At 38.9% G+C, this 15477-nt stretch overlaps 1 protein-coding gene across 1 annotated transcript; it reads right to left on the bottom strand.

The window, feature by feature from the left end:
* Positions 1-9542: 9542 nt before the first annotated feature.
* On the bottom strand, positions 9543-10526 carry LOC148513545 (olfactory receptor 13C9-like). Its single transcript, XM_088481731.1, has one exon. The coding sequence runs from the start codon at positions 10524-10526 to the stop codon at positions 9543-9545; it is 984 nt and encodes a 327-aa protein (XP_088337857.1).
* Between the last annotated feature and the right edge of the window lie 4951 nt (positions 10527-15477).

Here is a 15477-nt window from a genome sequence, read left to right on the forward strand (position 1 = left end):
ACCCTGCTCAGGCACACACAGAGTCACTCTCCGACAGAGCACTGTGTGCACTGCACTCGGAGTATAGGCGGGACCGCGTGACGTCATGACGTCACGTGGTACTCGAGCAATGCTCCTCTGGGAGCTCTTTGATTGGGCAGATTTCTTGGGGCAAAGGGGCCCGTCCACGGGCTACTTGGGTCCCACCGGGTCCTAGGCGAGTGCCTAGGTTGCCTAGTGTCAAATCTGGCCCTGATACCCACCAAACGCTTGCTGGGGGGTGGTGCCTGCAGGAGGAGTCCACTTCAGCATGGCCTGAGAGCGGAGCAAAGGCGCGCTGAGTGTGGGGGAGGGGCCGGCTGCTGTGCAGGCGTGCCATCTCCCCCGGTCAGGCTGAGAACCACCAAGGACACGAGGCCCTTCCTCCTCCAGACCCCGGCTGAGTAAAGCAGACACATTCAGATGCTAGCAAACAGTCATAAACAATGCAGGAGAAAAAAATTCCGCAATACCTGGCACTTTAAATCAACCTTAAAGTCAATGAAGACAGGAAGGGTTAAAAATGCTGCAAATCAACTTCAAAACCAAAAGTGTTAATGAAGGCTGCAAGTACTGTACATACCAGATCTGGGAATCAGAGTATGTAGGGGGACACAGGACACCAGCTACCATATGGATTCCTACTGAACAAGGGGACATGATGGCTTCAGGGATACATAGATGAGTATGTGAAATAGTGAGTGTGAGTGTGCATGTGTGTTTGTATGTATGTTTTATTAAACTTTTACTATCACGGTGTGTGTGTTCTGTGGCTTTTTTTAAAAAAAATATTGTGCGGAACTACAGGTACCAGCGGGCCCGTAATCCCCGGCATGCTGGTACTTGTGGTTCAGGGGAGACTTGCTGGGACCTGTAGTTCCACTGCAAATGACAATATCTTTACTACTATCAATCACACCACACTACATAATCAACCCGGTACCCACCGGCCAGGGTTGCCGGAGAAAACCAAGGGCTATCAGCCTAGGCCTGGGGTGCCATGGAGAGGTGGACCCCTTTATTGGGGGTGTCCTTAGCTCCCTGGCATGGAATAACTAGCGGTCAGGGGTAATGCTGTGGCTGGGGGACCCGGGGAAAGGGTTCCCCTGGCTGTGGCATTCCCCCCCCGCTAAAAAAAGTTTGGTTCTGGAATTTACAGGGAAGCCCGACACAAAAACTTTAAATAATTACTTTTTTGCTCATAAATATTTTTTATTATTTATTAGGGTTCTTAATGTGTCTCTTTAATATGTTCTGCTTTGACAGATAAATGAAATGCACGTACTGTAGTTGAGAAATAAGTTAGAAAAATCGGTTGCGTACCGCGCGTGTGTATGCATCGCAGTGCATGAGCTCGCCATTGTGAAAGCACAGACACAACAGATCAACGCAGGGAATTAGTAGATTAATTGATAGGCAGAGAGCGTTTGGGGGTGGTGATGGGTCGTGGAAATGCAGGCGTGACTGTGTGTTTGAACGCCTTTGCAATGCATGGGGTCATGCATATATTCGCCTAAGACATGCCAACAGAAATGCGCACAAGTTAGCAACTGTGATCCAAGCTGAATCCGGCCCTAAATCTGGTCAGAGACACTTCCTGGCAACTTTCTGGTGAGTTTATCATCTAAACAAATATAAAAACACACACACCGCGCTGGTATGAAATGAATAGGAATATGAATAAAAATAGAAATATATTGGAAATTTAATATAGGCAAAAATAAGCAAAAAAATACATAATAATAAAAATAAAAATAAAAACATATATCAAAATGAACACATAAATGACAAAAATTCAAAGATAAAAAATGAATAACTAGCACATAATAATGACAGTTGTACTGGTTATGAATCAGAATAGACGATTCCTGCATGGAAAAGTTCCAAATTAGCATGTGAAGGATGTTTGGATACACTTGGTTAGTTAATCCATAGTTTGAAATAAAGTAACGCTTGTCTGCAAACAGTGTGTCAATTAAAATATCCACAATAATGGAAGAAACTGGAGCTTATATAGCAATAAATGTCTTGAGTGCTAGAAGTGTTAACCCCGTCGGGCACACAGTGCTGAAAGAAAATAGTACTAGCCAGTTCCAGAGATCTCAATCAATTGCAGGAGGAAATAATAGTATCTCACCGGCTGAACAGTTTATGACTGACCAAGTCGGAATATTCAGGGACACGTTGTCTCAAAGATCTGGTGTGGTGGGTATCCGTCCGGCTACACAGTCTGGATACCTGCCGGAGTCAGAGCCAAATGAACGCTGGGAGGAGATCCAGGTAGGAGTGAGCGCAGCCGTGACTTGATGATTCTCCTCGCGCTGGAATTAAACACTGGGAACCGGAATCAGGCACTGCGGATACTGACAGCACTCGGCAAAAAACAAGTTGCAGGACAAGGTACTTTGAAAAGATAAGGACAGCAACGCGTTTCGTCCCGTTCCTGGGACTTTTTCAAGCTAAATGTCCTTATCAAATCCTCCATCTTAAATAGGAGCCATAATGAGTCCAATCACTCTCAAATTGGTAGCCATAGATAGCCAATCAGAGTGTTCTCTACTGCTTTTCATTTAGTAACACCTGATGACCAACATGAAATTAATACACATATAGACAAAGCACAATATTGGTTTCATTTGATTTGCTTACATGGATATAAAAATAACTAGTAATCTATACATAAAAATAAATAGGGAAATAGGGATTGATAAAAACCTACATACCAACAAATTGAGATCTAAAATATTAAAGAAAAATAAATATTTATTTTAATGTGTATGCATAGAGAGTACTAAGATACCCAAGTGTAATTCTACATCTACATGAATATCCCTATATCCATGCATATATGCATGGGTATAGGTAAGATGGAAAAGCTAGTAAATAGAACTAAAATCTATATACGTGACCTTAATTTCATTTAAAAACTATAACCAAAATGAAGCCAAAAATAAACAGCAAACATACATATTCAAAATATACACATAAATACATTATTAAAGCAGACACTGAATATATTCAATATATATTAAATTGTGCTAATGACATAATAGCACAAAAATGAATAAAAATAAAAGTAAAAATAATAATGACACAGAAATCCAGAGAAACACAGGCCTTAGGCAACAATAAAAAGGATGCGTGTAATGATGTAAACTAAATTATCTAATGCTATATAGGTCTCTCTCAACTTCCAATAATATATTAGCAGAGAAAACAAAGATTGCCAGAAGAGCAGAAGCAAATACTGGTTACATAGTAGTTAAATAATTAATTTATTTATACATTTGTTAATTTGTTTAATAACACATTATAGAATCCAAATGGATCGGACAAACAGGACAGAACCATAAAGAAGTGAAAAAAGGAGAGTGAGAGAGGGTGTAAATAATAACTAAAAACTAAAAACTAAAGGCAGGGATGGCGGACATCGTGTGCCATCCACCAACCAGACAGTATGTGTGGATGGTGGACGATAGCCGCCAGCCCAGCCGAATAATCAATCTATAAATTCGAGGGCTTCATTAAGTCCATCCGGGGACAATGTTTGTAATCTAAAAATCCACCCAGATTCTGCTTGACAAAGTTTCCTATAGCGATCTCCCCCTCTCAAAGTAGGTTTGACCACATCGATTCCCAAAAGAGAAAGTCCTGATGGATCACAGTTATGATGTTCAAGGAAATGTCTAGATACACTATGTGACATCAGTCCCTTCAGTATATTAGTTCGATGTTCTCGAAATCTCTCTTTTAGGGGCCCTGTTGTACGCCTTATATATTGTTTTGGGCAAGTGCAACTTAGCATATAAATTACATAATCTGTTTGACAATTAATAAAATTTTTTATAATATATTCTGCTTTGTTAGCTACTGATGTGAAGATCTTAGTCTTATTTTGAATATAGCCACAAGTAAGACACCTTGGGTGATTACAACGGTAGCATCCAAGGGGTCTATCTGGAAGCCAGGTTGAGGTAGTCTCAAAGGGTTTGGACAGGGGTTTCAGCATACTAGGTGCTACAAAGCTGCCCAGATTTCGATTCTTTCTGAATACTATTTTAGCTTTGGGTTCAATACATTTGGACAGAATTGAATCGTTCAGTAACATAGTATAATTTTTGTTAATTATCGAACGATTTCATCTGGACTCATTATTAAACTGTGAAATAAACAGAAGTGATGAAAAATCCACATCTGGGTCTTTCCTGGAATTATCCTTAAATCTAGAAATACTAATAGCCTCCTCATTACTTGAGGTAGGTCTGGATGAAATTTTACTCCTATCAAGGGCATGTTTTTTGGCTTCATCCACCAAATATAGAGGATATCCCCTATCCAATAAATTGGTTTCCAATGTTTTAGAATGAAACTCAAAATCTGACTCCTTAGTACAATTTCTTCTGATACGCCCCATCTAGCTTTTCGGTATGTTGTTTATCCATGGCCTATGATGGCCACTCTCATAATGAAGATAGGAGCAGCAATCTACCGCCTTGGTATAAAGAGTCGAAATTATCCTACCCTCTTCAGCGGAGAGAGTGACATCGAGAAAATCAACTGAAATGTGACTAAAAGTGGAGGTGAAATAAAGATTCATATGATTAGTGTTAAGAAATTCAGTGAATTTAACAGTTGAATCAAAATCCCCAAATGAAAATTAAATCATCAATAAATCTGCCACAGAAAACCAGATTCGCCCCGAACGGTCCACTCCAGATATAGTTATCCTCGAATGCCCCCATATAAATATTGGCAAAGCTCGGGGCGAATCTGGTTCCCATGGCAGTACCGAGAATCTGAAGAAAATAAGTGGAATCAAACAAAAAATAATTGTGAGTTAATATGAATCTCAAAGAAGCTAATAAAAATTTCCGTTGTCTTTCCAAGATCACACCATCTTTTAACAGCACATTCTCTACAGCCTGTAGGCCTCCCTCATGTGGGATGTTGGTATATAAGGCCTGCACTTCCAGGGTAAGAAATCCATACCCTGGATGCCAGCTGAAACTTTCAAGCTTAATGAGAAGATGTAGAGTATCCCTTATGTGCGATCTCAGAGAGACAACATAATTTTGTAGAAAGTGATCAACATAAAAAGATAAATTAGACGTGAGAGAATTAATACCAGAAATAATAGGACGACCCGGGGGTGCAGTGAGGGATTTGTGTATTTTTGGTAAATAATAAAAAATGGGAGTGACGGGATAATGTGTGTATAAAAAATTAAATGAATCTCTAGTTATCACACCCTCCGCCAAAGTATCCATCAAAATTGTATGCAATGCCAACTTAAATTCCAGAGTAGGATCTCTGGACAATTTTTTGTAATAAGTGCAACCATGAAGTTGTCTGAGGGACTCAGCCATATACGCTGATCTGTCAAGGACGACGACCCCACCGCCCCTTGTCAGCTGACTTGATGACGATGGAGTCGTCGTCCTGGAGAGACTTAAGAGCTTTCCTCTCATCAAATGTTAAATTTAGTCTCCCTAAATCCACATGGGGTTTTTTATTACATAAAATTTGAAACTCTTTAAGTGTTTTCTTATAGAACAACTGTATTGTTGGACTTTTTTGATGAAGGGGATAGAATTGTGATTTCTTTCTAAACTTTTTTGTATTGGAATGTAAATTGGAAATAGAATTGTTAATATTGAATACATCTATTGATTCTAAACTGGGAGAATCACCACTCTCTTCTTTTAATGTCTCCAACATTGATAGACATTCCATGTCATCCATATCTAGAAGAATGGGATCACTAGATTCTCCATTTTTAGCTTGTTTTTTAGAAAAAAAATATCTCTGTCTGCAAAGAGATCTAACGTAACGATTCAGTTCAGAGAAAAGATTAAATAGATTAGGATTATAACTTGGTGCATAACTAAGTCTCCTAGACAATAATGCAATTTCAGAATCTGTAAGAGTTTTTTTTGATAGGTTAAATATACCTTTTGTTTGGGAATCTTTTAATGGTGCCTTGGTCTTCGTATCTCCTGTTCGTCCCATTCCCCTCTTTCCCCTACGTCTCTGGATCTTTTTGTAGTGGAATTGTTTAACAAATCGTAACGATTGGTATGTATTGGTATTTTCTACTCTGGGTCTCTTACCGAAAAATCCTGATTTCTATAACTAATAGATTTAGGTCGTGCTCCTGTTTCTATCCTTTATCATCTGCCACAAATAGCTGAGACTTCAACTTTAAAACTAAAAATCACCTTTTATTACATCTGGTGACTTTGATCTCCAAAATCTTAATCCGATTTCAGTCAAATCAAAATTTGCTTAAAGTTAACAACCTGTTACATTCCCCCCAATGTCACAGTGATATTTATTATTTTATATATAGGGATGTGCGCCGACTCATGTATTTTGGTTTTGTATTTGTATCTCCTTCAAGGTTTCGGATTTGGTTTTGCAAAACCACCCTCAACTGTTTTGGTTTTGGATCTGGATTAAAAAAAAAATATATATATATATATATATATATATATATATGTATATATATATATATATATATATATATATTAGGGTTGAGCTGGTTCGGTTCCCTGAGAACTGAACCCACCCAAACTTCGGGGATCCGGGGCGATCCGAGCCCAAGCTCGGTTCTCCCTGTCTGCCCCGGATCACTCTCCTGCTGTCGGATCTCGAGGTTTTGCCTTGAGCGACCATTTAAAAAAAATGCCTTTGCCTTTAATGGGCAAAGTGCTGATTGGCTGACAGATACAAATATTTATCATGTTTTAGATGTTGATAATGTATTACTATTTGTATGGCTATTGAGCTACGAGCCTACCGGCAATTAGGTTGAGACCCCTGAATAGACTTTTAACTGATCTATTTGCCATTAATTTAGGATAATTGTTCAAGTAAATCTTTCTGTAGTTAAGCATGAATGATTAGTATTTTCTACAGCATTTATGTGAGTCGAATGTGTCTTATTGATTGTCATTTCCCATGTTTTATTCATAGTCAAGTTGCTATGCTATATTATATTGTTCTACTTACGGAATACTTATTAATTACCTAACACCTAAAAAGAAACATATGTAAATCTGGTTCCATAGATCATCCCACTACCTTTGAAAATGTCACATGCCCATTGTGACGAAATGCATTAGGAGGCCGGACCCACCTGTATCGTGCTACTGCTCTTACACTAACATTTTACCTGGACTGCTAGCGGGGGCGGCCACTGGACACTATTTCCATTGTCGCTAGTGGTAACTGCTGACTCCATTTACTGCACATTGAGATGCTGCTATCCACCGGACAACTCTTTTACATTACATCACGGAGGCTCTCTTTCTAACAGGTCATAGTATCCTGTACACCTGTGGATTCTATTATTCCAGCGCTGGCTGTGACTATGGGGCCCATATATCAATGATCGCTTTTGCAACGCGATCAGGGCATGTCAGTAACACCCATGATTGCATTGCAAAAAGCGATCTTATCGGCCGGATATATCATCCGGGACATGTAGGGACACGGGCTCCAAAAGAAGCCCATCCCTGCAATGCTGCGCAGGGTGTGGTGAGCATGCGCAGTCCTGTGGATACACATGCACATCCTCCATAGCCGGGGAGGGTTCTGGCGGATCCCTCCGCCGGCTAATAGTGCGCGGTGTAACCCATAGGCTACAGCGGCTAACGTCATCTTCAGATGGCGTTAGCTGTGGGAGCCAATATCTGGAATGCATCGCATTCCGGATATTGCTCAATTTGGCAGCATCACATCCCCCATAGAAACCTATAGTGGAGGCGGCTGCCAGTGGCAATGGATGGATCACAGCAGGTATCACAGATATCTGTTGCGGTCCCTCCTTAATACATACGGGGGATACTTAGTATTTGAGGTAAAGTGCCGAAAACTGGTGTTTTCAGGGATTATACCTCAAATACACTTTGATAATTGGGCCACTATGTGAGTGGGCAGTAACAGGAAGGACCTGTACTTAGATATACAGTTCAGTGCTGCAGCTTTACCTCGCAAACGTGTCCTGAGAGTATGTAAGTGGCATATCTATTGATCCTGTTCTATATTGCCCCTCCGCATGGCATAAATTTGGATGCTGCAGTTTCTATTAATCATACCCTCCTCTGAGTTTATAAGCTTTCCATAAGCACCATTTTTGGACACATTCGACTCATACTTATCTTCCACAACACCTGGAGTTGTTTATGGTTAGTGCTGACTCTTTGGTCTAAGGTTATTTCTTTCTATTACACATTGACACAGATTTGTTGCACTCAAAGCTGCAAACCCTAACTCACCTCCAGATTGTTGCTTAATATTATGCATTAGGTATTTATACAATTGTCTGTTGTATGGATATACAGCGCGGGAGTGTCATCTTGAGTTAATAATTTCTGCACCATTGGTCGCACCATGGAAGCTTGCTCCAGCAATACAGCAGATTCAGTTTCTCTGTCTGAACATGGTATCCAGTGTGGGTGGCTCTGCATCTTTAAACACAGCCATTGTCAGCAACACACTTGCAACATGCCCCACCTATCTTGTCAGCCCACTGTTAACTCTCATAAATGCCCATTGAAATCCACTGAAATCCACTGAAATCCATGGCTCTTCCATCCAAACTAATTTTGCATCTCCATGTGTTACCATCTGTCTGTATTCACAGTGCAACTCTGACACATGCACAGTAATTACAACATTGACCAACTGACTCTCAGGCCCTATGTATGGCATATCCTTTCCTCCATCCCTTACCTATTGTACATTCCTTGATTTTACTAACCATAGTATTAAAGCAGAACTGTACAATAGTAAGAACAATCCTACAATAGCACATTGGGGTTTATATAGTAAGCGGTGGCTTGCAAAAGCTGACAATTCCTGTCATGTTTAACTCTCATCTCCTTATACATTCTGGGCTTGATTACACTGGGAAGTGGCATCTTTTATAGCTGCCACTTAGTAAATCGTCTCCAATAATCCAAACTATGTAATTAGACTGCAATGATGAAAAATTATTTCGTTGAATTGTAAAGCTTGATGCTAATAGAATAGAAGCATTATCTGAATAAATCAGAATGACCTACACAGTTCTTTAACATTCCAAAATAGTTTACACCGGAGCCGGGTCTGCAGTGACCCGCCTCTTCGGGCGTTGCAGTGGACAGTTGGAGATGACGTCATCTCCAAGCACCCCTGAATCCGGCCAATCGGACGGCATGCGGCATGATCTGGGTCATCGTGAAATGGAACGCGCCATTTAGACTGCAGAGTTTCACGTGTTGTTCCTGTGTTAAACCCTGCAAATTACCTGGATTGGATTACCAGGTCACTCGAAAAAGGGGTACTGTATAACTTGCTCAAATAATAATGAGTCAATAACATTAATAGATTATCATTCATTTATAGCATTGACAATCTCTTTACTCTCCCAAATATCTATTTCAACTATAAAATAGCCCAAGGAAGTTACAGTTCATATTGACAAATTTTAAATTATTTGTATCTCAAGAAATGTCTTATTTTCCTATTTTGAGGACTGATTATTCATAGCGCATATAAATGGCAGGTATTTTGGGGTTTTTTGTGGTATTTTCTCCATGGTGCAGAATTCTTGGACAATATTTCTTAAATGCTTCTTTCACTTCATGATTTCTCAAGCTGTAGATTAAAGGATTTAACACAGGTGTCACAATACCATAAACTAAGGCAAAATACTTCAAGCTGGATGAAGAAGTCTTTGTCTGTCCTACATAAGTGATCATACTTGTCCCATAAAACATAAGCACCACAGTCAGGTGGGAAGCACATGTTGAAAAAGCTTTAGCCCTTCCACCTGCTGAGTGTATGTTTAATATAGATACAATGATAAAGATGTAGGACAACACAATAAAACCAAATGGTGCTAAGAGAGTAAATAAACTTCCGACAAATATAGATATTTTATAGAAGCTGAGATCACCACATGCCAGCTCTAGAAGAGCCAATACCTCACAAGCAAAATGGTCCAATATGTTCTCTCTGCAGAACACAAGAGGCTTTGAGATAGTGGGGATAGTTGCTACAAGGAAATTTCCTGACCACATAATGACTTTAATAATTTTACATGTCCTCCAATTCATATTCATACTATAATGTAAAGGAAAGCGTATGGCAATATAACGGTCATACGCCATCACTGCCAGTAGTATATCCTCGGTACTACCTAGAAACAAGCCAGTGTTCATCTGTACCAGACACCCAGTGATGGAAATTCTCCTAGTCTTAGATAATACATCATGCAACATCTTTGGAAGAGAGATTGTGGCATAACACAAGTCAATGAAGGATAAATTGCAAAGGAAATAGTACATTGGTGTATGCAAGGAGGGACTGATGATAATAGTACATATCAGAAAACTGTTCCCCAAAATGATCAATGTATACATTATCAAAAAGAAGATAAACATCAAAATACAAATCTGGAAGTTCTGAGAAAATCCCATCAGGATGAATTCATTCAAGAAAGTTTGGTTCCCAAATTCCATGTTGGAAATCACTATTAGAAACGCACACATCTGTAATAACAACAGCAAGAGTTAGGGGCACTCAGAAATGTAGTGTCATCACCTACTCAAAGCTGTATTTATCAGCTAAATAAGATTTATTGTTATTATTTTTTCTTATTACAATTCATTTATTTCCGTACTTTGTGGCTGCTACAATTATATATTTTAATTTATTGTAGATTGCCAGTAGCAAAAGTTGGAGCAGCAAATAAGATTAAATCAAACTTGGGGAGAACATTAAATACATATTTACCTCACTTACCTCTCTAAAATGTAAACTAGTGGGTGAGAATCCATTAAAGAATCAATGTTTCATCAATTCTCAGTTCAAAATATAGGGGGATATTTACTAAAGTGAGAGTTTTTAGAAGTGGAGATATTGCTCATAGCAACCAATCACTTCTAGCTATTATCTTCTAGAAGGTGCTAGTTAAATGTTAAGTAGAATCTATATGGTTGCTATGGGCAACATCTCCCCTTCTACAATCTCTCACTTTAGTAAATATGCCCCATAGAATTCATTGCAGGTAGGAGAGAAAAAATGCAAAACAATTATGAAAAATTGTGAATGTGAAATTAAATCAGAAAAGGGATAGCAGAGATCAATTTTCTTTTTATGTATATTAACAGAATCTGAAGTATTGTAAGTTTGAAACAGCGACAATTTTCCTGTGAAAATTACGGCAAATGGTCCAAGCAGGAAATACTGTGTAAAAAACCCAGAATGTACCATAGATGGCTACCAGGAGATATTAGTCTTGGATACACTGCAGGAGATCATTTAGACTAAGGGGTAAATTTACTAAGATGGGAGTTCTATTTAAGAAGTGATGTTGCCCATAGCAACCAATCAGCTTCTATTTCTCATTTATCTAGCACCTTCTAGAAGTTAATACCTGCAATCTGATTGGTTGCTATGGGCAACCACTTCTTAATAGAACTCCCATCTTAGTAAATTTACCCCTAAATCTATATTATTGCAAACAGGTTTGAATTTATGGTCATTATATTTGGGGATAGTACACACGTGACCAACTTTTAGGAATAACAAAACAAAACCACTACAGAAAACCAGACATAAAGTAGTGCACACACCTATACAATCTTTGGGCCATTCTTTCGATTTTGACCCGTTCATGTGATATCACAAAAGTGAGCACTCACCTATGATCCTGTTTTGCGGAGAAAACTGGTGGTATTGAAGGATCGCATCTTGTGTGCAGTTTGATTATTCATCTGATTCGACCGGACGCGATCGGACCAAAGCTGCAGTGTGTTTGCACCTTCACCCGTTCTTGAGATTCTACACCAGCAGCAGCACCACCTCTGTGGGTGGTACAATCATTTTCTTTTGATATTTTGGCAGTTGTGGATTGAAGGTAAGCAGTATGATTTTACAGGTGTGTACGTGCGTATCAGAATGGTGGTTGGGACTTCTGATCAGGAGTGAATTCGATCGAACCATTGCATCAAAAGGGTGATTGCAAAGGGGAGTTCCCAGCTTTAGACTTATCAATCCATTAAGAAGTTAGATCAGATCTTAGAGGAATGTTTGATGATAGACCTGAAACTCCTCATTTGCCAGAGAGGGGAGCACCACAAGATGATTGAGAAGAGGATGGAGCATATCATAGAAGGTCACAAATACATTAATAGTAAACAACAAATGGGCAACTCAATACCGAACATTGGGCCTGTTTCAGAGATGTACGCTATACTGATGCATTTACAGTTAAGCAATTATTGGCAAACTGCGCATGCGTCAAACTGCATGACCGCCATTGCCCAAAGAAACTTTTTTTACTCTTTATTGCTAAACGTTTTACTTTTTATTAGGGAGAATTGGCAATGAATGTAGGCTTGTTCTTACCATTTTCGAGGCATGTCACAGCCTGCATCTGCAATCTTGTATGCAGTGAACGTGGCTTCAGCATGTCAGTACACACGGCAATTCTGCGAAAACATCGGGCCACTCAGTACAATAATCTAATGATCTGTGATCAATGCTGCATCTTTGTAGGCAGATGATTGGATTTGCAAAGCTGCCGGTGGCCGTCTCAATACAAGTCCCAGTGGTTGCGGCATTTTCATATATTTGCGCATCAGATGCGTATGGGATCATAGCTGCGATGGCAATAACCTACAAATCTGAATCTGGCCAATTGTCTCAGAAAACACGACAATTACTATATTTTTGAGAGGTTAAGCAGTTGCTTTATTATTTTATTTTATTATAAATAGACAATGGCTGAGACTACAGTATTTGACTAAGTAAAACTTTACCCAAGAAATGATAATGAAACATTTTTTTCAAGAGCTTCCAGAATTCCATGTATCAGTTTCTGTAGAGAAAGTGCGGCTGTTAGTATTATTCACATACTTACAGACAGTACATTCATTTTCAGAATTCATTGAGAGAAGGAGAAGAGAAAAAAGTAAATTGAGAAGGCAACTAAAGGTGAGTGGTCTAAGAAAGGCAGCCAAATAATAATTTTCTCTGGCCACATCAGAGTATTAATCACAATGTGATTGAAGATTTGGGTACACATGACTGAAGAGGTGGTTGGATCGGTGGTTTCCTATAGCTGGAAATAAAAGGATGATATCACTATCTCTCTCACTGTCTCACTGACAAGGGAGGATCATCATCATCATCACTGATTCCAAATATTATCATGATGAAGTGTATGGGATTGTAGTTTGATAATGTGAATTCAACAAACCTAAATAATGCTCATACTTCTGTGTATATTCTATAAATCTCTATCTAGCTATCTATCTAAATATATATATATATATATATATATATATATATATATATATATATATATTTATATATATATAGAACCAAGTTCCGGCACTCATGAGGAAAATATATACTGGTCCGGGAGCCTTCCACAGTGTAAATCACAGACTGCAACAACACTGACAAACATAGTATCCAATGGCGGCACTCCATAGAAATAACTTCACTCCAAAATGCTGATAAGCGTTTGACTTTGGAGTGAAGTTATTTCTACGGAGTGCCGCCATTGGATGCTATATATATATATATATATATATATATATTGTGGTGACAGGGGTGGTTTCTCACCTAAATTTCTCATATTCTGGTGGGATCTGCCCACTCCAAGTGAGATGAAGTCAAGATCGCCACATTTTTCACCTACAATAGAAGTTTGGAATCCTGGTTTTCTTGGCTGTACAGCTCAAACTGGAAATATAGAATTCTGGGTTTTCCAGGTTGCCCAAAGCCAACAGAGAGTCAGCAGCACAGGATGAGTTTAAAACTCTCACACACCTGTTGCTCTGGGCTCTTGATGCTGGACAAGCTGGCCAGGCGATAGGCCAGGGGTGGTGGTTAGCATTAGGGCACCACAGACAGCACAAGGAGTGCTTGGACATTCACTTTTATGTTTGCTTTTCTGTTATGTGCCTGTGTGTATCCTGGAGTATGCTCACGAATGCTACCATTAAAAGACACTGCTTTACCTAGTAGCTACCTGTCTGAAGTCCTCATTCCTCTACTCCGAGTAACAATATATATATATATATATATATATATATACATATATATAATATATTGTAGAATTGAAGGCTTTTATTCCAATTGTGAAAATGTGAAAAAAGTTAAATATACATTAAAATAATTATTTGTTAATGTTAAGGATCCTGTGAATACAAGATTTGTAATTATTTGCCCAAGATAGATAAAAGTTTTACTAAATAACCTGGAAGACCAATAGTTTTAGTGTATTGTGATGGCATGCATATATATATAATATATATCCAACAAGGACGGCGGCACTCAGATCAAAAATAAGCAATTACAGGCAGGTAAGTGTTCTCCAACGTTTCAGAGCTATATTTACTGCTCCATCTTCAGGGTACATAAACAAAATTCACTTACTTTATACCACCACCATCACACCTCGTGTATTGCGGCTCCAAGCTTCTGGCAGCATCAAGAGGGATGGCACACACATGCAACGTCATCACTCAGCAGCGGCAGCTATGGAGACCACTAAACAAAAATCTGCCAGAGTGTAAAATGGAGTTTCTATCTGTGGGATTATTGTAAAGTGACGTCAAAATTTCCCATCACAGAGTCTAACCTGCATGTCCAAATAATGAACACATTCATGATCTGCATAAAAGGTAAATTTAACAGGGCTGTCTGATTTGTTATGGTTCTCAATAAACTCCACTAAATCATCCCTGGGCCCAGTCCAAATCAAAAAAATGTCGTCTATGTATCTGACATAGAAAACAATCCTGTCAGACACATAGACATTGTTGAAGAAGATATCCTCTTCTATCATGAACATGTATGCGTTGGCGTTTATATGACTATAGGATGTTTTTATATAATGGTTAGCATTGATGATTGACAATTATTTAGAGAATATCATTGATGTATGATGCCTTGCACCTAGATTTTATATATATGATGGTCGAGGTTTTTACCATTATAAAATTGTAATGTATATGTTAGTAGGCTGCTTCTGAGATAATATAGCATGTATATCTGTGACGGTTTATACAACATGTTATTGCATATTTGTGCTTGTTTATTTGTTTAATACTTTAGCACGATCCTGTACACATATATGGGTCGCTTTTAATATTATGTGGCATGTCACTGTGTATATTTGAAATGTGTTTATCATGTTAGTACCATTTATCTTAGATGCTTTAAGTATCGATGACCTGGTTTACTTGTTATGTTGCAGATTTTTGTTTAGCGGTCTCATAGCTGCTGTTGCCGAGTGATGACGTTGCATGTGTGCGCCATCCCTCTGGACGCAGCCGGAAGCTTGGAGCCACAGTACAGGTGGTGTGATGGTGGTGGTATAAAGTAAGTGAATTTTGTTTATGTATTTTATGTACCCTGAAGATGGAGCAGTAAATATAGCTTTGAAACGTTGAG

This window comes from Taudactylus pleione, unplaced genomic scaffold (genome assembly GCF_031769625.1).
Source record: "Taudactylus pleione unplaced genomic scaffold, aTauple2 ptg000277l, whole genome shotgun sequence".
NCBI classification, from domain to species: Eukaryota; Metazoa; Chordata; class Amphibia; order Anura; family Myobatrachidae; genus Taudactylus; species Taudactylus pleione.